At 46.2% G+C, this 24,127-nt stretch overlaps 11 protein-coding genes across 11 annotated transcripts; 5 read left to right on the forward strand and 6 right to left on the reverse strand.

The window, feature by feature from the left end:
• Positions 1 to 783: 783 nt before the first annotated feature.
• LY89DRAFT_734971 (uncharacterized protein) lies at positions 784 to 2,812 on the forward strand (the record flags this gene model as incomplete). The annotated part of the gene is made up of 5 exons (XM_018219955.1): positions 784 to 1,419; positions 1,470 to 1,523; positions 1,574 to 1,656; positions 1,715 to 2,503; positions 2,560 to 2,812. 5 exons carry the CDS (start codon positions 784 to 786, stop codon positions 2,810 to 2,812), a joined length of 1,815 nt encoding a protein of 604 aa, XP_018070177.1.
• Positions 2,813 to 5,029: 2,217 nt separating this feature from the next.
• On the forward strand, positions 5,030 to 6,524 carry LY89DRAFT_783091 (endopolygalacturonase 4; the record flags this gene model as incomplete). The annotated part of the gene is made up of 5 exons (XM_018222650.1): positions 5,030 to 5,288; positions 5,413 to 5,811; positions 5,872 to 6,054; positions 6,110 to 6,194; positions 6,269 to 6,524. 5 exons carry the CDS (start codon positions 5,030 to 5,032, stop codon positions 6,522 to 6,524), a joined length of 1,182 nt encoding a protein of 393 aa, XP_018070178.1.
• Positions 6,525 to 7,010: 486 nt separating this feature from the next.
• LY89DRAFT_697867 (HET domain-containing protein) lies at positions 7,011 to 8,568 on the forward strand (the record flags this gene model as incomplete). The annotated part of the gene is made up of 2 exons (XM_018216935.1): positions 7,011 to 7,124; positions 7,162 to 8,568. 2 exons carry the CDS (start codon positions 7,011 to 7,013, stop codon positions 8,566 to 8,568), a joined length of 1,521 nt encoding a protein of 506 aa, XP_018070179.1.
• A 1,865-nt stretch (positions 8,569 to 10,433) lies between these two features.
• LY89DRAFT_97073 (uncharacterized protein) lies at positions 10,434 to 11,172 on the reverse strand. The gene has a single exon (XM_018223540.1). The coding sequence runs from the start codon at positions 11,028 to 11,030 to the stop codon at positions 10,653 to 10,655; it is 378 nt and encodes a 125-aa protein (XP_018070180.1). The 5' UTR covers positions 11,031 to 11,172; the 3' UTR covers positions 10,434 to 10,652.
• On the reverse strand, positions 11,146 to 12,574 carry LY89DRAFT_97080 (uncharacterized protein). Its single transcript, XM_018223541.1, has 3 exons — positions 11,792 to 12,574; positions 11,216 to 11,744; positions 11,146 to 11,161 (listed from the first exon to the last, which is right to left on the reverse strand). The coding sequence occupies exons 1-2, from the start codon at positions 12,418 to 12,420 to the stop codon at positions 11,315 to 11,317; spliced, it is 1,059 nt and encodes a 352-aa protein (XP_018070181.1). The 5' UTR covers positions 12,421 to 12,574; the 3' UTR covers positions 11,146 to 11,161; positions 11,216 to 11,314.
• Positions 12,575 to 12,949: 375 nt separating this feature from the next.
• On the reverse strand, positions 12,950 to 13,786 carry LY89DRAFT_587234 (2OG-Fe(II) oxygenase superfamily protein; the record flags this gene model as incomplete). The annotated part of the gene is made up of 2 exons (XM_018209416.1): positions 12,950 to 13,538; positions 13,587 to 13,786. 2 exons carry the CDS (start codon positions 13,784 to 13,786, stop codon positions 12,950 to 12,952), a joined length of 789 nt encoding a protein of 262 aa, XP_018070182.1.
• Positions 13,787 to 14,186: 400 nt separating this feature from the next.
• On the forward strand, positions 14,187 to 15,793 carry LY89DRAFT_97094 (uncharacterized protein). Its single transcript, XM_018223542.1, has 6 exons — positions 14,187 to 14,577; positions 14,631 to 14,638; positions 14,708 to 14,715; positions 14,767 to 14,958; positions 15,009 to 15,387; positions 15,436 to 15,793. The coding sequence occupies exons 1-6, from the start codon at positions 14,448 to 14,450 to the stop codon at positions 15,778 to 15,780; spliced, it is 1,062 nt and encodes a 353-aa protein (XP_018070183.1). The 5' UTR covers positions 14,187 to 14,447; the 3' UTR covers positions 15,781 to 15,793.
• Positions 15,794 to 15,805: 12 nt separating this feature from the next.
• On the reverse strand, positions 15,806 to 16,669 carry LY89DRAFT_734977 (uncharacterized protein; the record flags this gene model as incomplete). The annotated part of the gene is made up of 1 exon (XM_018219956.1): positions 15,806 to 16,669. The coding sequence occupies one exon, from the start codon at positions 16,667 to 16,669 to the stop codon at positions 15,806 to 15,808; it is 864 nt and encodes a 287-aa protein (XP_018070184.1).
• Positions 16,670 to 17,508: 839 nt separating this feature from the next.
• LY89DRAFT_618486 (methylammonium permease 3) lies at positions 17,509 to 19,693 on the reverse strand. Its single transcript, XM_018210838.1, has 4 exons — positions 19,200 to 19,693; positions 18,762 to 19,147; positions 18,023 to 18,711; positions 17,509 to 17,969 (listed from the first exon to the last, which is right to left on the reverse strand). Exons 1-4 carry the CDS (start codon positions 19,209 to 19,211, stop codon positions 17,617 to 17,619), a joined length of 1,440 nt encoding a protein of 479 aa, XP_018070185.1. The 5' UTR covers positions 19,212 to 19,693; the 3' UTR covers positions 17,509 to 17,616.
• A 257-nt stretch (positions 19,694 to 19,950) lies between these two features.
• Positions 19,951 to 20,673, forward strand: LY89DRAFT_719534 (class I glutamine amidotransferase-like protein; the record flags this gene model as incomplete). Its single annotated transcript, XM_018218500.1, has 1 exon — positions 19,951 to 20,673. One exon carries the CDS (start codon positions 19,951 to 19,953, stop codon positions 20,671 to 20,673), a length of 723 nt encoding a protein of 240 aa, XP_018070186.1.
• A 1,653-nt stretch (positions 20,674 to 22,326) lies between these two features.
• Positions 22,327 to 23,956, reverse strand: LY89DRAFT_685757 (uncharacterized protein). Its single transcript, XM_018215143.1, has 3 exons — positions 23,471 to 23,956; positions 23,342 to 23,421; positions 22,327 to 23,293 (listed from the first exon to the last, which is right to left on the reverse strand). Exons 1-3 carry the CDS (start codon positions 23,549 to 23,551, stop codon positions 22,813 to 22,815), a joined length of 642 nt encoding a protein of 213 aa, XP_018070187.1. The 5' UTR covers positions 23,552 to 23,956; the 3' UTR covers positions 22,327 to 22,812.
• Positions 23,957 to 24,127: the final 171 nt, after the last annotated feature.

Below are 24,127 nucleotides of genomic sequence, written 5' to 3' on the forward strand. Positions count from 1 at the left end.
GGTTAGATGGATGTTCGAGAAGGATTGCGCCCCCGCATGCGCCCAGAAAACCTGTGACTTTCATTTTGGCCCCATTTCACATGATTGGGGGCCTTGGCTGCTCAGTGCACATTCCAGCCATTTGCCACTTCCCGAGACTGGTCAATCAACATTCTAAGAGGCTTGTTGCACAGCATGTTTTCATTTTCGTTCTTGCTTTGAGGCGTAGCTTCCACGCAACTTGTTCAATTACTGCTGGGATAGTAACTAATAAGTCAGCAAAGGTGCTGTTGGCTGGCTATGGCTTGTTTGCCTAACTTATGCCTGGCTTCATTTATCTACACGTTATCAAGTGGCGCTGAATGTGATGCATGATGTGATGGCATCCTCGTCGCAGCTTTCTTGGAGATGCCTCAAAATTCAAGATGTTGGGCTTCAGCTGTAGCTACCAGCTACCAGCTGCCATACTCGGACTCCTCTGCATCAGCCAGTCAGCTTGTGGCTGCATATTTTGAGTTTCAGTCCTATCAGAATGCCCTACTCAACTTACTATGAAGTTATTCGAAGCATATTCGGTTCAGATGTGCAAATGCAAGCGGTGGTTATCATAGTCGGTGAAGGGATGCATGGAGGCTCCGAAAGATTTCCTTGATTGGTTTCGAAATGCCTCTTTTAATGATGAATAGAGAGGCCATAAAAGAAGTGTCTCATCAACGCATTTTTCCTCACAGAATCGCCGCGCCAGAAGTCTAATCACTATTCATTCAATTCTTAGGACCCAAGCTTGGATAAAGGTATCCAAGAATGGCTAGCATCACGTCTAGCCTACCGTCCCCTTCAAGCTCTACCGGTGGAATGAACTACTCGAACACCGCTGAGGAGGTCTATCCCGTACAAATTAGCGAAGAATCCACAGTTACAGCCGCTACAACTCCCATCGAGTTAACATCTACGTCTCAGACGAATGTTCAACTTGACATTCCCGAGGACCCTATTCATCAACTTCCTCATAACGCAGACGATGAGCGAAATCCAAAGAAACTTACGATCCAGACAACTGTGGGAAGCATAAGTCCATCGTCTCTGGCGGATGAGAAATCGCAAGCTTCTGCTGATGCCACGAAGCAATCCTCGCATACGTGGGCAAAGTCCATTTCCTCTTTCAACATATCATGGCCAAAGTCAAGGGCACATCGAAACACGGCAGCTACGAATAACCATACTCAGTGGGGCATTCACTGGTATTCTCCTACCTGCATGGTTGTTCTGACATTGGTCGGAATCGGAGTCATGGTTGGTCACCACTTATACAATGCCAAACTTCATGGCTATCTTGTTCATGATCCACAATGGCTACAACGCTGGGGTCTAGCCCTCAGCACCTTCGGAAAGATGTGCTTGGCTGGCGCTGTTGAAATTGCCTATAAACAAAGAGTCTGGGTAAGTTCATAGTCTGGAAGATGTCGGGTAATCTGCTGAGATCTTGATAGGTCACTGTGAAGAAGCGACCGTTCAGACTTTCAACCATTGATGGCATCTTCATGGTTTGTTAAGCTTCCAGTAAACCTCAAAGATGTGAACTTACTTCGCTTAGGCATGTACCGACCCTTCAGGTTTTCTTAATTTTGATCTAATTACCAAAGCCACCATCTTAACACTCCTGGCTAGCTTGGTCTGGTATTTATTCTACTTTCTCCGATTGATACAGTACAAGTCAGCTAACTGAACACAATAGGGCACTCCCCCTCTCGGTCATCGTATCTCCTGCGACTTTGACATCTATAACCAGGCTCCAAAACACGAGCACAATATGTAATGGGATCCAGATCATAGAGTTCACTCACGATGATTCAGTCAGCATCTCAGCTCCAACCGACTCAGCCACTGTGAACGATGGACGTGAAGGTATGGCCTACATCAATGACATGCCGTCTAATGCTTCTATCGCCTACTATGATCAACCTTCCATGGGTCTTCGACGCATTTCTACACGATCACTTCTTTCGAATTTTGGTCCTTTGCAAGCTACCAATCCATGTCTTGGAGGAGCTAATTGCTCATACCAGATCTCTTTCAAGGGCCCATCGTATGATTGTGCAGATGCCTCCACACTTAGCAACTATACGAACTTGGCCAAGTCTCAACTCGCCCCAAACGGACAGGCAGTTTACACTTCTTTTACGGACGTTGAAGAAGATCAGTGGGGTGCCCCAGTTGAGTGGCAATACATGACTGCTGACAATGACTCGACGATCGGAATCTTCACTCAGGAGCCATCGCTATGGATTGGATATATCATCAACACAACTAATCCCATCGAGCCTTTCAACAACTCTTCACCATGGCCCTATGAGCTCGAGCAACATGTTCTGCAATGCATTCTTCAGAACTCAACCTATGAGTATAATATCAGCTTCATCAACGGCTTGATGCAAATTGATTTATCCCGAGTCTCTAAACAGATTCCATTGCTACCTGCGGGAGCTACCCAACATCCATTGGACGACAATTACGGAGACTTTATGTAAGTTCCACACTAACAATCTCGACATACGGATTTGAAGTAACTCACAAATAAAGGGGATATCATGCAGCGGGCTTCATTTTTCGCAACATGCTTTCTGGGACAGTGAATCAAACCAACTACACACAATGGACTCGAAGCTACTCCTCCATCTCCCAGACCCCACTTCTCGATGGAGTCTCACAATACGTAGTCGATAATTTCTCCGGCGCAGTTGAACAACAATTCGCCACCCAGATCCTCTCTCTCTCAACCGCTCCCGTGCTCTACGACCAAGTTAACATCACTGCTGTTGGAATTCGCGTGTGATAACTGACTTGATTTCTAAAACTACAGGGTTGACCTCATGCTATATATAATGCTCGAACCCACTAGCTGATGACAGGTGTTATTAGTCAATAAGTCGTTGTATTATGCATTAAATCATACTTTTAAACTAGTACTACATTAACTAAGAATGATAATTCTTTTATTTCTTAATATATGTTTAATTATAATAATTTATAATAATTATATAATAAATAATTATTTAACACGCTTTTTTAATATATAATCGTTTAATATTTATTATTTTTTAAATTTTTTTAATTAAATTTTATTTATGTTGGAATATAGAGTAGATATGGAGGTATAACCAGGTCTTAGCACTGGATGAGATCGTTGTGGTGGCACGTGCAATACCAGCCCGGGAGCGCTAGTCTCCCTAGCACTATACCTAATCGGGTATAGCGCACGTGCTTGGCCACACTCTCTATATTACAGCAGCTTAGATAGAATTAGAGCTGCTGTAGAAAACACAACCAATATAGTCGCTGACCACACGTTCGCACCGTGTGCGTCTGTTACAAGCAAGGAACACGATAGGCCCAACAAGCGAGCTTGTTGGAGATACTTCGGAACAGGAAGGTTCCAGGTGCACGGGATCAGCGATCACGTGATGGACCGAGAGGAACGAGGTCGGCCCCCTCGGGGGAAGACCGAGAGGACCGACTGCGGCCCTCTCGGCCCTGAGCAGGAAGGTTCTATATAAGCAGATAGTTTTCCAAGTAGATAGGAGCTTCGTGCTCAACTCAAATATAGTTTCTTAACACCAAGCTATTAGTAACGAGATTGCATAGTTTTCGATTCATCATCCTTTGATCCCTTATCACCTCAACAGCCAACAAACCCAACAGTCAGGCGAGACCGTTACATACCGGTACTTCGAGGGATCTTTGGATTTATTTGTTGGTTTCATTTGTTTGGAAAGGAGCAGAGTCAGTTATCAGTAAGTACGAAGGTACGAAGTATGTGCTGTTCTTGCTGTTAGCTAGTGGAGTGATAGAAATAGACTGTTTGTTGAAGGGCCTGGTGGGCGCATTGGCACCTTTTTCAGGAATGGAAGCCTGTGAATGCACCGTAAGAACTGGGACAATTGGCGGCTCATCAGAAGGCTAGATTTAGTCAGGATCATGGTCAGGGATTTGAAGTAGTGTTAGATTGAAGTATATCCTCAAAAGCCCACCTGTAGAGCCCAGTATGGGTCGCTTGGGGTCCGGGTTTCAAGGCCCATATGCGCTATAATTTATAGTGGAGAGACCCTGAAGCCCAGAGGTTTTCGGCCGTATTAGGGGTTCTATGCTGTGTTGTACTGCCCCTAAGAGCCTCGGTTAATTGGCTCTCAGCACGTGCGACAGGGACAGCACCCCTTTTTGTCCTGTGTGATTGCGGACTAACCTTATCTCCTCACGGATAATTTATCTTCTTCAGCGGAGATTTCAGTATCCACCACCAATCTTGAATTGGTGACAGTGGATCTCAGGAAGACTGTCCCACCTCCCCTTAATATGCAAGGTGGTGTACTGCCAAGGCCGCCGCCGAGTGGTGTAGAATAAAATGCCCGCATTGGCATGCAAAGGGGACTTGGCAACATGTATCACGGGACACTGTGCGCCATGGCGTTATTGTTATATTCTAGTGACAGAGATGTCGCTGTAAGACATCAGTGATGGAATCAATTCTTCCTCCGCTGCTCATATCTATGTTTCGTATGTATATTTTTGGGATTTGTACACGAGAAAGGATCTCAAGCACGAAATTAAACCGAGTGTGTTTTCCGAGTTCATAAAGTGTAAAAGAGGGGTTCTTGGAGCCTCATTTAATTCAAATCCAATACGTCCTGAAATTTCCCACTGTTCTGTCCAAAGTCTGGTCAAATATCCGAACTTTGTGGAGGAAAGGGAAGTTCGGAGAATAGTACCGAACGGTCTTCAAATCATGCGTCCAATCAATCTACCCACGATGCTTGAAAAGGTTGTCAAAAAGTGCCAAGACGCGAAATATTATCTCCTGAAGTCATATTATCCCCGCTCAAGAAAAGGCATGGGATTTTGGACCACAGAGTAACAGTGTAGATGCGACTTGTTACCCCGCAACAGTATCCTTTGCAATAAAGTCTGGACTGCTTGCAGTATAAGTACCAAGACATTGGCCCTGTCTTGGCTCCTGGATAAGGCAAGCTTTCAGTTAAGCTTTCAGCCGGACGCTATGTTGCAGATTATAGCCCAAGTCTTAGGAACGCTGCTACTAGCTGCCACATGTGTAGCTTCACCCGCTCCAAGACCTACAGCAGCGCCCGCCCCACGTGAAATTGAACAAGCCTTTCAAGAGCGCGCGATTGAGAAGCGTGCTGCGACCTGTACTTTCTCGGGATCACTTGGCTATTCTTCAGCCAGCAAGTCAAAGGCGTCATGTTCAACAATTATTCTCGACGCGCTAACAGTGCCGGCTGGAAAGACACTTGACTGTAAGCAATAGAGTTCTTTGTGCTTCTTTGAACATTTGCTACAAAGCCGATTCTAGCGCCTTCTGAACAAATTCACACCTGCTCGCTTGCTCTTCAACACAGTAATTGTACTAATTTGCTACAGTGACGGACCTCCCAGACGAGACTACAGTGATCTTCCAAGGGGAGACTTCGTTCGCTTACAGCGAGTGGGAGGGTCCGCTTTTTGCTGTCAGCGGTACAAATATCAAAGTTGCTGGTGAGAGTAGTGGGGGCTCAATTTTGAATGGCAATGGCGCTTCCTATTGGGACGGTGAGGGTGGAAGTGGTGGCGTGACGAAGCCCAAGTTCTTCCAAGCTCATGACTTGACCGACTCACTCATCGAAACACTTACCATTCTCAACCCACCAGTACAAGTCTTTAGCATCAATGGTGCAAGCAACCTCGAGTTGGCTTACATTACTATTGATGCTTCGGCTGGAGACTCGTTGGGCAAGAACACGGACGGATTTGATATTGGCTCTTCGGATACTGTTACTATTGGTAAGCCCTTTCAATCTAATCGTCACTTAAGGACACGACTAATTGAAATCCTCCTTTCAGAATACGCTACTGTCTACAACCAAGATGATTGTGTTGCAATCAATTCTGGCACCAACATCATTTTCAAAAATGGCTACTGCTCAGGTGGCCATGGTCTTTCCATTGGCTCGGTTGGTGGCCGTGACGACAACACTGTGGACGGGGTGTCCTTCACTACATCGACAGTGACCGATTCGGTCAACGGTAAACTTTGGAATTGTATCTCAAATACGTACTTCACGGCTAATATTCAACACAGGCATTCGCATCAAAGCCATTGAAGGCGACACTGGAACCATCACTAACGTCGAGTACGACGACATCACCCTATCTTCTATCTCTAAGTACGCCTCTCCACAATGCTCTCTCCAGGACGAACTCGTCCATCCATGTTTCGTTGACTAACCTGAATCCACAGATATGGTATCCTCATCGAGCAGAACTACGACGGTGGCGATCTCGATGGAGGCACTGCCACTAGTGGCGTCCCTATCACCGATCTTACCATCAAGAATATCGTCGGCACCGGTGCAGTCTCCAGCAGTGGTTACGATGTGGTCATCACGTGTGGTAGTTCAGGTTGCTCGGACTGGACTTGGTCCGACGTGGCTGTTACTGGTGGAAAGAAGTATGGTTCTTGCACTAATGTGCCGAGTGTTGCTGCTTGCTCTTGAGGCTATGCTTTGTGGCATCAGTATGGCTCTTCAATCAGGCCCAAATGGTTGTTTTCGATTTCTTTCATTACATATTCTTGATCATATTTGAGGTCTCCACCAATTTATTCTTTACTTTCTGACTTAAATTTTGACACTTGATCTGTTCCATTGCAGTCGGCCCAACATATATTTAACGCGCTCTGATTACAGTCTCCATTAATGCATATTTCAATTTACATGCCTCTTTTACTTTTGCTAAAAGTAAATCATCTGGCCTTCTCCCCTAGGTCACTACTGTAGCGCCTCCGTGATTTTGAGGTAATACTGCATGCTCGTACAGCACTTGACAGCACATCCTGTATGTTGAGAATAGCCACGAAACCCACAAATTGTGAACACATTCGAATGATGTTAATCTGGTCAATCGATATTAGCTACTAGTCATCTTCATACCTTGGTGGCTGAGATCTTCAACAGCGTCAACTTTCGTTACTTCGCGCAACCATGCGTCTTCTGGAGTTGAAGGACAACGGCCAGTTCAGCCTCTCAAAGGACTTTGTCCACGAGGTCCCTCCTTATGCGATACTCTCGCATACTTGGGGAGCAGATGATGAAGAGGTCACGTATCAAAGATTTGCTGCAAGGTACTGGCCAGACGAAGATCGGGTACAGAAAGATTGGAAAACAGGCAGCTCGCGATGATCTGCACTATTTCTGGGTGGATACATGTTGCATTGACAAAGCAAACAGCACCGAGTTATCAGAAGCAATAAATTCGATGTTTAGATGGTATCAGGATGCTGTCATCTGCTACGTATACTTGTCGGATGTTAAGAGCGACTCGGAATTGGAGCACAGTAGATGGTTCAAGCGAGGATGGACACTGCAAGAACTTCTAGCGCCGAAGGATTTGACTTTCTACAACCATGAATGGCAGCGCATATCCAGATCTAATTTAACCTTGACCAATTCTCGAATCACTGGCATTCCTAAAAGGATACTCTTCCGCGATATTGTAGGGGAATACAGTGCGGCACAGATCATGTCATGGGCTGCTGGCCGAGAAACCACACGAGAAGAAGACATTGCATACTGTCTTCTCGGGCTGCTTGGTGTAAACATGCCTCTATTGTACAGCGAAGGCGCGCGGGCATTCCAACGACTTCAGCAAGAGTTCATAAAGACATCGACTGATCATTCTCTATTTAATTGGCAGGGAAATGGAGTAGAACGAGGGCCATTCGCACGGTCTCCTGCAGAGTTTCAAGATTGTAATTATGTCTCTATTGGAAAGCAACCTTCACTGGAATTCTTGATGACAAACAGAGGTCTACGTATTAGTCTTCCCCTAATGAGCCTTGGAGATGGGAACGTGGCTGCAGTCTTGAACTGTTATGGTCTGGGTGGCTTCCGACTTGCTATATATCTCAAAAATGTCCGTGATGATGTATATCGCCGAGTTCGGAGCACGGAAATGATTCGCAGGCTCGACCGCAATGCAACGATACCTCTTCCAAGGACGATATCCATCGAATCTGCTGTTCCACGTCTGTTCGGCCGAGATCGCCAGACGGTACAAAGCACCGGGTTCCAATTTCAAGTAAATTTCGAAGCTGCTTCGAGGTTGGGCTTCCGCCTTAAGCACTGTAGCCCAGGTAAGGTTCGACGAAAGTACGGCCATATTGGATTATTTGAGATTGAGACATGTATAGATCTCATGGTGGACTGCAGTGGCGAGTACAGCGGTCTCCTGTTCAACAACGTAGAGAAGAACAGAGGTCGCTTCGTTATGATAGCAGATATTCACAAGTGGAAATTGTGGTTAGATATCACAAAAATTGGTACAGACGAAACCTTCGAAAGTGTTATGGAGGAATATTACCACTATAGCAAAGCCCATAACTTTAATGCTGATAGGTGTAGATGTCACTGGCCATGGGAAGCTTTGAACCGTGTTTCATTCTCACTTTGCTGTGGCTTGTTGGTTGAAGCATGCGTCAAGAGTGGAGAGGTGGAAAATCAGTTTAAAGTAGAATTACTTGTGAAAGATGGCTTAGATTGATTACGTACATTTGGCATGGAGAGTGAAAATTGGAGTCTGGAAGTAAATCTTTTCATCGCCTTAGCAAATGAAATTATGGGGACAAGAGGGAAAATAATGATTTTGCGCTTTAGGAATAACGCGCCATTTTAGCATGGGAAATTTTTTTAAAGATGCCATTTGCTTTGTTGAGTCGCGTGTTATGTTAAGTAGACTTTTCAAGCTGGCCTCAATATGGCTTTAAAATTGCAAACCACAAAATCAAGTAGATACAGACACCCTCTTCACACCTGCGGGCTCGCAACGGGTATCCCACGGTTCATTACCGCCAGAACTCCACATCGAATGATTCCAGGAATAACCCTCCCAAATATTCGCGCAAAAATACCAACAATAAGACGCATTTGAAGACCCTTCATTTGGAAACCCAGCTTTGTCTTTCGGAATCAAGTTGTCTCGAAGATTCATCAGCCCCTCCCTGATTGTCGAAAGCAACGCATGTACTCGGCGGGCTTCATCCTTTAGATGACGGGCAGAAAATGATCGTGAACGGCATCTTAATCACTTGAGATACCCTGATTAGGCAACTTCATACTCTGCGAAACGACTTCTTCGGTGTTGTTTGGGCCTCCCAAAAGCTGATTGCATGTGAGGTAATCGGGGCTGCCGATCGTAGTGTTGGTGGAAGTGAAGCCGCAGTTGAATTGGGCGCCATTGGAATAGGAGCACTTAGTAGGTAGCGTTGAGCTGAACTTGTTCATATCCAGAGGCGATCGACAGGCTAGTAGAGTAAGAAGAGCGGAAATGAATAATAATTGCATTGCGAGGTCCTCGCCGAGGATTTAATTGCAGGGAAATTGTGATTCCGATGAACAACTGCTGCCATCGAATTATATGCCCAATCCCATTGTATAACAAGGAGCAGAGTCAGTGAAGTTATAGATGGGAGTCAAGTTGTGTAGCTCTGCAACGACAATCTCGTATTGGTCGGGTACGCGCATTTTGGTTCGATGATGAACGGATATGTGCTGCGGAACAGTGTATCGTGCCGGCAGACAATACTTGAACTACTAGGCATCCAAACTTGAACGCATATTTTATCACATGTGAGAGGAAGATAATGGCAATCGGAGCTTAGGGCTTTCTTGATACAATGCAAGTGGACACCCCCTGTGCCTGTGCAATCATCTGACCATTGGCCCATTAGGTATACTGCAGAAATTGTCTTGCTTTATCGATATTGTATACTAGGTGAAATTCGAGTGGAGCAAGATTGTATAGGTAAAAATCCTCCTCATCGGATAGGTAGTTTTAGGACGAGATAGAATCGAAAGACAGCAAGTCTCAAAAGTCTTCGCTCCATGATCCCGGCATAGACAGCTGCTCAGTCTCAAAATCCTCCCTATCGTCACGCAATGGCTTTTCTTCCTCAACCATAGCCCAGAAATCTCCAGCGAAAGGATCACTTGGTTCAGAGAACCAGAATTTCCAATCCTTGGGTCGGGGTCCGTAGGTGAAGCCGATGAGTCTAAGCTCGCAGTAGTGTACGGTCTCACTGAATATATTACCATGACGGTCGAACACAGTTGCTGAAGTAAACTGGTAAGTTTTTTGACACTTCTCACTTTCCCATCTGCCATATTCTTCCAGGTCAATTCCGCATTCATTGAGAATCTTCAACCAATCGGCTAGTATCACAAGGAGGCACTCGATTCCTCTACTAAACGGGAAAAAAGTGATTGAGTAAAATTCACCAAAGGTGGAAACTAGCTTGCTCAATAATGTTTGCTAGTGGACGTGGAATCTTTGAACAGGAAAGTTAGCAGAAAGTATGACACGAACTAGGTATTCGCAATTTAGGCGCTTCCAGTTAGATGGTTGCGAATTCCTTAGCTTCTCAAGATGTCGAGAGCCCAATGACTCGCCTAAAGACTCTAAAGCCTCCTCAGGATCCTCTACTCTCCGGCTAGTTCGATATTCGAGTTGGCTACGGTAAGCCTGGACCCACCACTCAACAAGAACACGCAATAGTTCCTGTCCATCTTGACTTGCCAATTCGATCAATTCAGGATCGATGGTGTCGTTGGATGTTAGAATCGCCTCAATCAGCAAAGGGCTATTGTGCCACCCTCTATATTGACGAGGTATTCTGTTGCCAAAGCTAACCTGGAAGCCGCAGGCATGCTGTGGAACGGCGGGTATGTCTGCCGTTGAAGATATTTGAATGCCAATAATGATCCGTTGAACTCGGTGATAAATTCCATGTTATCAATGAGAACTTCATCAGCTCCAGCATCAACAAGAAGTCGGCAGGTTTCAAACAAGTCTCCGCTATTCTGAAAACTTGAAATACCTCCCCTAGTCATAGCTCGATGGAGCGGAGTACTGGATGCTGTTATTAGAAAGCAATTACCACGACTCACGCAATCCATAGAGACTACTGTGAAAAATACAGCGACATCGTCATTAATGTTGGGGTACATCGATAACTTAGGTACATGCCGTTGAAAGTATTGGTCTTGACGTACCGAAGATCTGTATCTAGAGCCAGTGGACTAGCACCAACTGCAAGTAGAAAACTGCATATATCTGCATTACCAGCTTGTGCTGCCATCTGACTCAGATTAGACACCTGGATTGGAAGCGATTTAGCGCTTTAGGGGCTTACATGAAGACCTGTAGTTTCGTAGGAAGTATACTCCCCGCTGTAGTCGTAACGAACGTGTACTCTGTCTGTGACGAATGCTTTTCTTTCTCTTATGAGCTTCTAAACAACTGCTAGATCACCGCCCTTGATAGCCAGGAAGAATGGATTATTCTGTGGCACGCTTCGATGGACATCGAACCTGAACCACCACCCTGACAAGGGATGAATTGCCCAGAGAGCAAACTGATAGTATGAAAGCAGTTGGGGTAATCTATACGTGGCGTAAATAGTCTCCTGCCATTTTCCTCGCCGCATGTGTTGTCTGTGATAATATTGAAAATGCCCCAAGACGATATTCATCCACGGGACAGAGTTTGTCCAGCTGTCATACTGTGTTGCAACCAGATTTCTCGAACCTGAATAGCATGTCTCCTCTGTGCTATTCTCTTGTGGCTGCTCTCCGCGTACTGAAGGTTTGAGGACTTGCGATGTGGTGAGGTGATTTGCGATTCTCGTCATGATGATGTCTGGCTGGAGTTGTATCATTGCACTACGCAAATTAGTACTATTCTTGTCTAATAAAGTAATTCAACTCACCTGGTATGAAATTGATAGGACAGTGAAAGCATTCCCATTGCAGTCTTTAATCTTCGCTTCAGAATCTTGATGTCCTCTTTTCTCAGCACGACTTTAGTAGATCCCACCTTTTTCCTCCAGCCATTCTTCCCTTGTACTTTTATAGCCAAATCATGGACCAAGCCAGCCAACTCCGTCGCGCATTCTTGGCACAAATCCAAACTCCTTTGAATGCAGATGTTATGTATTGAAGACGGTAGATTTGATTGCTGTGATCGGTCGTCTTGCATGTGCTGTAGCATGACAGTGAAGGACTCGATTTCTCGAAAGAGGTGGCTGATCTCGGCAGGTGCCTCTTTGATCTGGCTCCAATATCCCTTAAGTTTGATAATGCTCCCTGTAATTTGGCCAGCGATTTGACCAACTGCTATTCCACTAGCCACTACGCCCAGGACTTCTGCCATGCTGTCGATGTCGCAGAACAGTATCGTAAGGCTGGGAGAAGAGAGCAATGAACGGATCAGGCGGCGAGACGAGAACTTGTTGGGTAGAAGAGAGAAAAACTTATGAATATATGAAAGATATCGGACCAATATGGAAGATAGGCTGTCGAGCATGAAATAACTCGGATGTAGTAGTCTGCCAGCCATGAAGCCTCACTCGAGGCTGCCCCGAGCCACAACATGCCGCAGCCAATAGGGACAGAAGGGAGTGATATTTACCGTGATCGTCGATGAGTCCGATGCAGAGACGCAGAAAGAGTAACTGCGTCACGTATTGCCTTTTCGTCGACTTGGAGACAATTGAAGAGGAAGTGTTTCGAATGGAAGAGACCAGAATTCGCTCAAACCTGCGAGGACTTAGTGCGGTCACGTGTTAAGTATCTTATTTAGACCACCTCCCGAGGTCCTTTACTACCTAACAATCTTCTCTGTCCGTTTGATCGATCACTAGCATTTATGCTTCTCTCTATCCAATTATCTCGACTTTACCACATTAGCATCTCAAGGACTTTTGTTTTACATGATATTCCTCCAGTATATCCTCTTGGCTTGGGGTCCTTTATTTTTTCCTCGTTAGGAAGTGCGCATACGTGCTACTGTACATTCTGTATCAATTAAAGTTTCATATGGCATGCTTGATGGGTTGGCCTGATAATCTCCTAGCTTCCTTCATCCATCAAGTCTCCTCATCCCTTCCTCTAAACTTCTCACTCAGCGGACCTTGTCTCGTCCATATGTTCATTCCAAGCTTTGACCCGCTCGTCACAGGTAGTCCTGCATGAATCGTAGCTGGATCTCCTGACCCGTCCTCGTTCAAGTTCTGCCAGAACACAGCATTCCCCGGCACAGGCTTGAAAGTAACTCCATTGTCCCATGGCTCATCACAATCCACGAATTCGCACCATCTCTCGTCATATGGCGCATTAAGGATGGGAAAATTTGTACCTCCTCCTGTCAAGTTCCCTGCTGCGATGTACACGAAGAACGATGAGAGTCGATTGCCTCCAACTTCGGAAGTCATCCTTTCTGGAGATTCGAACCAATCAGTGTGGAGATGATATTTTTCTCCACTGCTGTACTGAACGAGTTGCAGCGGCTCGAGGTGGGAACGAGGTATTTCGAAGCCTTGGAAAGCTAGGGCTCGCGACTCGATACAACGAACTATGGAATCCCGAGGGACTGTTGTAGATTGGGATGTGCGTGTCTGTCTGTGACCTTCTTCCCCAGATTCGTCGGCGACTGCTGATCTGGCAAAAGTGCCTTTCCTGACTGGTGTCAATTCATTGCCTATTGCACAAGAAGAGTGTTCTTACGTGACATCTTGAAGATGTGACCTCTCGTCTGTTGTAAGAAAGTTCGAAATGTAGATGACCAAGGGTGCTTTGGAGAAGAGGTGGATTGTGTATGGTGGATGTACACATTCTTTGCCCTTCAAGGGGACTTGTTGAAGACCTGGAGAGCAGCTGACAATACTTGTCAGGAGCGAAACTACCGAGAAGCTGCTGCACTTCATGATGAACGAGTAATTGAGAGGACAATGTTGTGAATGCTTTTGCAGCATCACAATCGAGAAAGACAGAACAAAACGACGAAGCAAACTCATCATCCAACATTCTCGTATGAAATGACCGAGCCGAAGCTCCCCTCACCATGGTCTATCAATCATATCATTATCTGAAGCGCCATGCACGAGAAAACATCATGCCGCAACCCCATCCTCTCAACAATCAGATCATCTGATCCGAGTCAGGGCACCAATGTGAGACTCGGATGTATTGAGGCAAAAGGTGTGTTGCAGCATTGTGAAGCAAAATGGTTCCACGATGTAGAATGACAGGAGCTTGACTGACCATCAATCCCTGTAATCCAAGCGCCTGGGCGTCTGAAACCCCTGTTCCTTAAGCCACAGGGGTTCTCGGTTCAGATGGTTCGCATGCCGAACTCCATCGCATCAACAAGTTGAGTCTTGACCAGAGTTTGATTTCTTGAGTCAAAAGAGTCTTGAATTTGTTTGTGTCTTTTTATTGATTTATTGCGAATGCTTTGAATTCTTTATCTTTCGAGTGGCATAAGTTTTGTTCACACACTCAGCGGAAAATATCCAAAATTCTCGAAATTAGAGTTACCCCACACTTTGGTCAAACCCCACAGACGATCATCGAAGATAGCGCAATATGTTGCCACGAAACTTGCTCATTTGCATTCTTGATCTCATCGCAGCAAGAACGGCTTTCGGATGGAATCATGTCTCAAAATCACAATTCCAATCATTGACGAGGGAGACAAGCATAACTTTGGTAGCTTGTAAGTTCACAGCTTCTCCTCTTCGTGAACAGGAAAATTAATAGCTTGCATAGTTGTCAATGTAAGCACATTCTGAGCTCCGAAAGTTTCGAAATTATCTGTTGTAGTAATCTTATATTTCTCAATCTAGCCTGAGACGTAGGTACTTTTCAAAGTCTACACTGAACTTGTTTTAACAACCGAATGTAGAGAAGCCAGTAAAGCACTGGAAGCAGAATGGATTTCAGCAACCTCGCAAACGAACCAACATCTCCTCAGTATTGATTGCAAAGCGGAAGCGGATCTATGTGCAGAATATGATGTTGTATCATTCCCTGCCATTCGACTTCTGAAAGGTAGCGAGAGCAGCATGCGATATAAAGGTCCGAGGAAATCTTCTGAGTAAGTCAGCAAATATTCATTGCCAAAATCTCGTCTTCTAACGGATCTAGAATCATTCCATTCCTACACCGAGCCGTAGCACCAACCGTCTCGCTCGTAAACCAAAAGAACATCACGACCTTCACATCCTCAGACGAGACCGTCTTCATTGCATACACCACACCAGAAGACCACCACCTGCAATCCACTTTCGCAGCTTTGGCATCAAAGAACCACGACAAATATGCCTTCGGCATTGCTACAGACAAAAACCTAGCCAACTCAGCTGGCATTACACTTCCCAGTATTGTGTGCCTCAGACCTGGAGAAGGGGAACAGGAAGTTCTCTCGGGCGAAGCTGGAATCGACGCCATTGAGAAGTTCATCGAGACAGCCACTGCACCAACAATTGGAGAATTCACAAGAAGGAATGAGATGAAGTACATGAAGGTAACATTTTCTTCCTAGCATACATTAATGGTATCTGACAGAATAAAGGCCGGAAAGTCCCTCGTCTATTTCTTCGCCAAAACAGAAGCGGAGAGAGATGCATACAAAGCTCCCTTAAAACCAGTAGCGAAGAAATACAAAGAGTACTTGAGCTTCGTGACCGTTGATGCGGTGGAGTATGGACATATGCTACCTGCATTGGGTCATGCGAAAGGATCGTCGCCTGTTGTATCGGTGTTTAATCCAATGTATGGCCAGGTATTTCCGTTTGCGAAAGGAAAGAAGATTACTGCTGAAAGCGTGGAGGGGTTTGTGATGGATATTGTGCAGGGGAAAGTGCAGCCTAGTGTTCCTGGACAGGAAAGAGTAGGGATCGTTCATGATGAGATGTGAGTTAGTAATTAATCTTGACCTCTGATTATCCTCGAGCTCTCCTCAATACTGCTCCTAAAGCTCGACTTATTCTCTCTTTCATCCGCCCTAAGATTGCTTTCTTTTTCTTCATTATCTTCCTTCTCTTTTTAAAGTCAGGCCCATGAAACACATCAACGTCGTCAGCATTTTCCGACATCGTCTCTGTCACGATCTTCAAGAAGTATGGCCCAAATCTAGGCTGCAACCGTCCTGATGCTCTCTCCATATCCCCTATAGAGAAGACCTTTCTTTCCATCACACTGTTCTCTTCGTGTGTCACTCGCCCCTGGCTATCTAAAAGTGTCCTCTTTTTTCTATTCCAATCCTCAACCTTTTTCCTCAACAAGCCGATCGTCAATCCTTTCTCCATCTTCAAATACTGCAATAGAGGAGGCCTCAGCTCCCAATTCACACTGAATGTAGTGACAACAATGATATCACGGCAAGGCGGTTGAGAGATCAACATGCCGCTCCACCTCTCCTCGCTTCTCTCCCATGCCTCCTCGTTCTTTCTCCAGCCCAACTCGTCGATGGGAACAGGAATAAGAGCATTTTCGAAAGGAAAATGCCAATGATTTACGACTGGACGTTCAACCCTCCATTTTGGCAATATGTCATTGAACACCAACTCCCCACCCTCTGCTGGTCGCAAGAACAATGCAACTTGCAAACTCAGCGACGGGTTCGAGATCACATACCACCACACCCTACACACTTTCACGCAAGACCTCAACAACGTCGCCGGTGACAAATAAGCTAGTATCAGATCCACCAGCTCGGGAGTGCCAAGCACCGCTTGTGCCGCTGTCACATCATTGTCGACCCCTGCTTCAGTCTGGGGAAGCTTGACAGGGTCGCGTTTCAGCATCGTCGGAAAACTGGGGACGGGTGTCTGATCCAGAGATTGCTTGGCGTTGCGTGGTTTCGGGATCCCGTTGGGTGTCGTTGGGATTTGAGATTTAGGTTGTCTGATCATCTGATGGTTGAAGGGGGGAAGCAAGGAGGGGCTTCGGGAGAGCACTTGAGGTTGGCAGACAGCCTGTGTGGGGACTCGTTCGATTGAGGTGCTGGATCTGATGTCGGATACCGGCTGGGCGTTTAAGGTTGTATTGGTTTGAGACAGTAGACGACTTGGCTTGGTGCTTGAGGTGAGAGATGATTGATCGTAGTGGCCTTGAGCTTTCGGGGTTTGACGAGAAGATCAGTACATTCACGTGATGGATCCTAACAGAAAGACCAATTTAGTTAAACAGTTTAGATCGTAGACGCATCTATTGCACTTTTGAGAAATTAGACTGCGAGTGAAAAAAAGAAAAGAAAATTCAAGAAGAAAGTTGCGGTTGGGAATGGGACCTCCGAGAAGCAGCCTTGCAGGCAGGACGTCGCTCAACGCAGCAGCAAAGCCTCATCTTTTCTGGGATTTATCGGTGCCAAACTACATGTTGAACTAATCGGCAACACTGTGCAATCGGTGGATAACATAGAAACGAATGACACTTGAGATAGCTACGTATTATGCTCGCCTAAACAAGGGCGCCTTTATAGCCACGTGACTAGGTATTACCTCCGCTTCGAAAAATGCATTTTGCTCGAGTCAAGGCTTTTTCCTCTCATATCCATGTTGCTTGAGATACAAAAATATGGCTTGTAAGATAAGCTATGTACGCGTCGTATCACAGGCAATTAATGAGAGTGGGCAGGAGTGATCTCTGAACTTCCCCATTTGTCACATCGACCGTATATTATATATTGGGACATAAGGCAATATTGTTCTACAGTTTGTGTTGCTAACCTCAGATTCACCAATTCACTTTCCTACGCTTTCTTCTCAGCGTCCTTAGCACCAACTGGTTCCTGAATTTCCTGTACTTGAGGGGTACCGGGCGAGCTGATCTCAAGCTCCGCCTTCCTTCTTTCCAATTCATCGAACATGCCCCAGTCACCAATCTGCTCATCGAAGAACTGGTCGAGATCTAAACCCTTCATTTCGGCGTCTTCGTCAACGCGCAAGTGCATGCCGGGGATGTACTTCAAGATATAGAGAAGAGCGCAAGAGACAATGAATGAGTAGGCTGAGATGGCAGTAATTTCGGCAAATTGCTTGCCGACTTGGATTCCGTTGCCGTCGATACCGCCCGGTGCTGAAGACGCGCCATCGAGCATGCTGACTTTTGAAGAATTAAAAAATTTTCATGAATGCTTTTGGGTTCTGATCACTTACTGGTCTCGGAAGCAAAAATCCCAGTCAAGAAACTCCCCACCATGCCACCAATGCCGTGAAGTTTGAAAACTTCAAGACCCTCATCGAGATGAAGCCACTCATTCAAGTCCTGAAGTAAAGCACAAACAACTGCAGTGACAAATCCAATTACTGCAGCAAGCCAGACTCCAACAAAACCTGCCGCAGGAGTAATACCGACGAGTCCTGCAATGGCACCTTCGCATGCTCCCACAACGCTGAATTTTCTGTGCTTGATGTAGTCAACCATAACCCATCCAATCATTCCCGTTGAAGCAGCGGTATTTGTGTTGAAAGCGGCCAGCATAGCTCGGACAGTGGCATTGAGCGTACTGCCACCGTTGAAACCAAACCATCCGAACCAGATCAGAATTGTGCCGAGGAAGACGAGGGTCGTGTTGTGAGGTTTTCCATGAGCCTTGTCGCCATGGTGCTTGCGCTTGCCGAGGACGAACGCATAAGCTAATGCCGACCAACCTGAAGATATGTGGACTGGTCCACCTCCGGCAAAGTCTAGAGATGGGAGCTGGTAGAGCCATCCGTTGCTATTCCAAGTCCAGCAGGCAATGGGACAATAGACGACTGTAGCCCACCAGAAACCGAACACTAGCGATGGGATGATACGTCCTCGTTCGAAGGCACCACCAATTACGATCTGTACAGTGCAAGCACTGGTTGGTCTGTTAGCCTCTGAGTATACACATGTTTCGAAATTGCTTACCAGAACAACAATTGGTATAAGCAGAAGACGATCTCGGGAATGACCGCGCTACCAGGACTTGGAGCAGCCATAACATTTTTCATTCCGAAATTCGCCAGGTCTCCAATGAAAGGTCCAGCCGTTCGAGAATAAGCCAAGCTATACCCCCAGAACATCCATTGGAATGTGGTGACTGCAGCAACCATCAAGCTCTGAAATAGCAAGGCTAGAGCAGACTTGCGACGTGCAAGTCCGCCATAGAGAAGACCAATTCCAGGGATGATCAACCAGACGATGAAACCGCAGAAAATGAGATACGTGTAATGGTACTCAAATCCGGCATATTGAGCATTTACATCGACAAGAAGGGGATCTCCGCCCTTAGGCTCAGACGTATTGAAGCTGGGCTATGACCGTTAACATTGGCTCGCTGTTAAACAGAGAAGGACGTCCACTCACCGAAGTGCTCATCTTAGGAAACTCAAGTACTCAGACTCGTGACAACAAAAGCTACCTGTTTACCTCAAGCTGCAGGGCGCGCAAAGCGCGACGAAGGGAGGTACCCTTTTGTACCCATCCCACCTTCACAGTGGATCTCACTTCGAACCCTTTCGCCGGCGCTCAATGAACATTTCTTATCGTAGTGGACACTTTCCATACTCTTTTCGTAAAGCCAAGCAACTTGGCAACGAGATTCCATGTTCTAGTGCTTAAACTCAAGCAAGCTCTTATGGGAGAACTCCGAAATGTTGCAACAAATGTTTGTCAGAACCTTGATACCAAGCTGATAAGATGCTTGGCAAAACGAGGGATTCTGTTGCCCGTTTTGGGAAAGCCCGAAGTGGACACCAATGAAATCTGATGGAAGCATTTACATCAACCTGACTGCAGGTTTGATATACGGCGGATGCAATGGCTTGGAGTTCGTGCAGGTCCAGACTTCCGAGCCGCTGGGCTGGGTTGAAAGGAGGAAGAGTTTCTGTCTGAAGTGAGGCGAAGTGAAATTGTTGTATCCACGTGACTCGGTGGAATGCCCGAAAATCTCCCACTTTTGGTCGACATTCCCACTTTCTCTTCAAGAGGACCAACAGATGACTATTCATAGTCCCACCTTTGACTATTCTTTAAGAGATACAGGTAAGGACTAATTGCGAACAATGCGCAAGGAGCAATTGCAACAGTATCGTGGAAGAACAATTGATCGTCCGCCATGAGCAATCTCAAGGTCGCCGTTTTAATGAATGGCTTCACATCACCCAACACGCCGATGATACGCGACTCCTTCATATCTGCTCTCGAAGCTGCTGCATCTTCGATCGATAGCTTCGAAACTCCGACAATAGATTTCTACGACCCCATCGTTGCACAGATCCATCCTGATCTAAGTGCCTACGACCTGATCGTCCTCTCTGGAGGAACCGTAGATCCAATGGGCTCTGATCCATGGGTATTGAAATTGCAGACGTACCTAAACACAACAGTCGCCGAGCATCCGAAGCAGAAGATCGTCGGAATATGCTGGGGACATCAAACGACATCTGTCTCCTTCGGCGGGAAGGTTGGGAATATGGATGGGCCGGAAATTGGAGTACATCAAATTACTCTCACACCCGAAGGAAAGAAGATGTTTCCATTCGCACAAGATGGGAAGTTGAACATACACGAGTTCCATCGAAGGGAAATCAAGAGTCCTGCAAAGGGATTCGTGCCGTTGGCGGAAGGGAGCCAGAGTTTTATCAACGAGGCCAATACCATAATAACGTTTCAAGGCCATCCAGAATTGAATGCTGCTTTGGCGAAGAACTTCGTGGAAACCACACCTGCTTATATGGGATTGGATGATGAGAAGAAGGCAGGGTTGGTTGCGAGTGCGGGCTTGGAGCATGATGGAGTAAAGATATGGGAGAGGATCCTAAGGTGGGTCAAAGAGTGAGTTGTGTAAGTAAGGTATTGAATGGAAGAAGCTTCAAGTCGAGTCATTTGGATACAAAGTGTCTTCTAGTTCACATTTCAAGTACATATTTCTGCCTGTTCTTGTGCAATTTTGTTTGTAAAATAGCATGCCCTAGAAGTCTGAGTTTGAGGTAGAGAATAGCCCGCTCTCAGCGCAAGTAGCGCAATGCGCGCTAGATGCGCCAATGGCGCAAAAGGCGAGGGATGTGCAATCCTATATTATATAATTTTCAAATAACTTTGTTAACTGCGGATGTCACTTGGACATGCAAGAATTGAGTCTGTATCCCGGAGTATTGTTGTTTCTTCCTCTCACGACTGAAGGCAATGTGGATCGTCAGGATTATTTTACTGTGAGGTTGCGAACAACTATTCCGCACACCGTCCTTCAATGGGCAGTTCTGGACTCAATCACACATCTGGCGTTGCATTAAACCATTTCACCGCAGCAAATCCATATTTCTGGGACTGTTCGATAATTTATTGTTTTGATGCTCGAAAGACCGGCTTTGGAGGCATACACGAGTAACGCAACATCCATTCGTTCAATCAATGCGCTTATCAGGGAGCAATGTGCTGGAGCTAGGATTATACATGGGCTTTAGCTGCTATTCGTTTGTGTATCGTGTATGAGATTTACCTCTGCCACGGGTATGAAGTCGCCAGTGGCGTCCAGTCATGCCTATCAAGAAGATTATTTTTCCCTAGCCAAGGACAATGCTGACTTCGAAGCCCACGGATCTCATTACCCTCTGCTCAGAAGCCTTGAATCCGTCGCCCTCGCAACGAAGTTGGTCAGATCTGTGCGCCACGCTCGAAGTCTCTCGAAGATGACCCAGACGTCAAATCCGATCCCACATTCACCATGTGCGCCGGCTTCATGCTTTGGCTCAACATCTTGGTGAACACCTGCCTATGTCGGATATCTCGATCCGCGAATCTAAGAAGTTACTTAATCTCAATGTCGGCTTTTATCTTGCCATGACGCAAGCCCTCTTACCACTGTTGCCAAGATCCACACACACGATAGGAAATCTAATTTCCGTCAGATCTAACACTGCTCTGCTATTTCAGTCAGCCTAAGGGGCCTCAAAAGCTATTACGGCAATGTCGTACAGGACTCACTTATGAAACTAGACACCGCTAGGCATCATCGCGATGGATCTGAAGACTGTGGCCGTGTGAACATGTGCAGAGACCGAGGACCAGGTTGCTTGCCAGCATGTTCCACTTACCAACGTAAGGAACAGGTATCAGATAAGTCGTTGCAACAAGATGGGTTTGCGGAAGGAGGTATGGTGGCATGGAGACCATTCTAGGCCCATGGTACCGTGGGGGAAGACAGTGCCGGCAGTGATCAGACGGGCAGTTACGCGTGATTGGCGAGATTTGCGACTATATCCCCGTTTGGGACGTTTGGTGGAAAACACCACCGAGTTGCATATGGTCGAGAAGATAATGCGGGCTTGAGGCGTGGTGGGGAAAGTTTTGCGAATTTGAGCAGAGTTGTTCAGCTGATGGTGTTGTGGACGGGAAGTGGAGATTGGAATTGAGTTTTCTATTTTTGTATTCCCGTGAATGTTTGCAAAGTAAACCCATGTTCGTGAGAAATCGTGAAATGTCATTACGGTCATAATAATCTAACAAATTAAGAAATACAGAGTCTCAAGCGACAGACGTCCAAATCTAGTACCACGATATCCTTCTAAACAAAAATTCGAACTGTGGGCAAATGCAACCTCTATCTCTAAACAATAAAGCTATCCCCTGGAAAGGAAATCCCAACCTCGCCACGTTCCTGGTAACCTGCAAATGCTAAATATATCTCGTACCCTAGTCGCGGGGTAAAGTTTGGCCCCACCATTGGCCATGTCCATGAGCTTACTTACACCTCAGTTCCCTTCTGCAAGCCCGTCCCGCTTTCAACATCGTATCGCTTCCTCAACGTCGCATCTGGGAACAAATCCTGTCAATAATCCTTCGGCTGCATCAACTTCATATCATTTCCTCCTCATTCGCAGTTTCTGATTCGTGTTCGAGCCATGAGAAGCCAAATATATCTTTCTGAAATTCTCCTTCCGTCCGACGTTGTCTTTTCAGCAGATATTTGTGGTTCAATTCAGCTTCTGGATACTGGCACATCATCGTGATCCGGTTCGACGCAATAATATTCGGCCGGGTTGGCACCAACGAACGCCGTCGGATCCCCATTCGATGTATAATAATTCGACGTCGGGTAATACCCACCTTGTGTTCCAGCGGAGCTGTAGTCCGGTTGGCTGCTTTGGTAGTACCCTGCATCGGCCACTGCATAGCTGCCCGTATTGGTCACTGAACTATATTGATTTCTCGAGCTCGAGTTCGAGCTTTCGCCTTGATATGTGCCGCCGTAATCTGGTCTTGCTGTTGCTGTCGGGATGTAGTATCCAGATGGTGGCGCAGAGTAGTAATTACTCGCCATTGTGGTCGCAGGATAGCCGTTGAAGTTTGATTGGGATATCTGCACGTAAGATTGGTGCGAGCCACCGGATGATCCCAAGACTGGCTGGGCCATATGGTCATCTTGTAGATCGATGACACTGTCAAAGCTTGGAGGAGGACTACTTTGTTAGATACTAAATCTAATCATGAAGTAAAGCAAGCCATACCTTGAGCCCTCCGAGTACGTGCAGACGACGGGAGGCCACCGGCGACGGCAGTTGCTACACATGTCTTTGGCTTGATTGCACTATATTGTGTCAGTGAATGATGTGGGTTGACGCAGGTCCATTGCATACCCGCTGTTTCCTCCTACGGCATTCTGTGCAAGACGTGAAAGTCCTCTGACGAGGTCGCAGACTAGAATTTGAGGCGCTCATTCTTTCGGCGATAAATGGGCGGCAGAAACGTTGTGTTAGTTTCTCAAGCAATGGAAACCTGTTTCGATGTCATTTCATCGTCCTTTAGTTGCTTTCCACATGGTTTATAGCTCTCGAAACTGAGCCCTCAAGCTGATGGCTGGTACTAGGGCTGACCAATCGAAGAGCGTCGAAAAAGCCAAAGAAGCCACAATCTTTAGCCAAGGCGTTATTTTCGAAGCATACGATGGGTTTTATCATGTTATCGGATCTCATGGTGTATTTTTGTAAACAGAGTCCAAGCTTTGGCAATGCGCCCCCACCAGGGTAGCTGCTGTGAGTTTGCACCCATCAGGACGGTAGGCAACGGCATTCCGTCCCCTTGACTCATTGCGGCCCTGAACAGTGTGGGGAGACACAAGGCTGAGGCGTATGTGTCCGTGTGAGGATGGCTTTCGGATCCTTGTACTTATGTAGTTGGAAGTTTGACTCGAGTCGGCCTAACACAAACGCCACATCTTTGCAATCTCGACAACAAAGTAACCATCACTTTTTCCCATTGACCCTGACCAGCTGAATTATGTGCATATCCGAAAT

This window comes from Mollisia scopiformis (assembly GCF_001500285.1).
Source record: "Mollisia scopiformis unplaced genomic scaffold LY89scaffold_14, whole genome shotgun sequence".
Taxonomy (NCBI): Eukaryota; Fungi; Ascomycota; class Leotiomycetes; order Helotiales; family Mollisiaceae; genus Mollisia; species Mollisia scopiformis.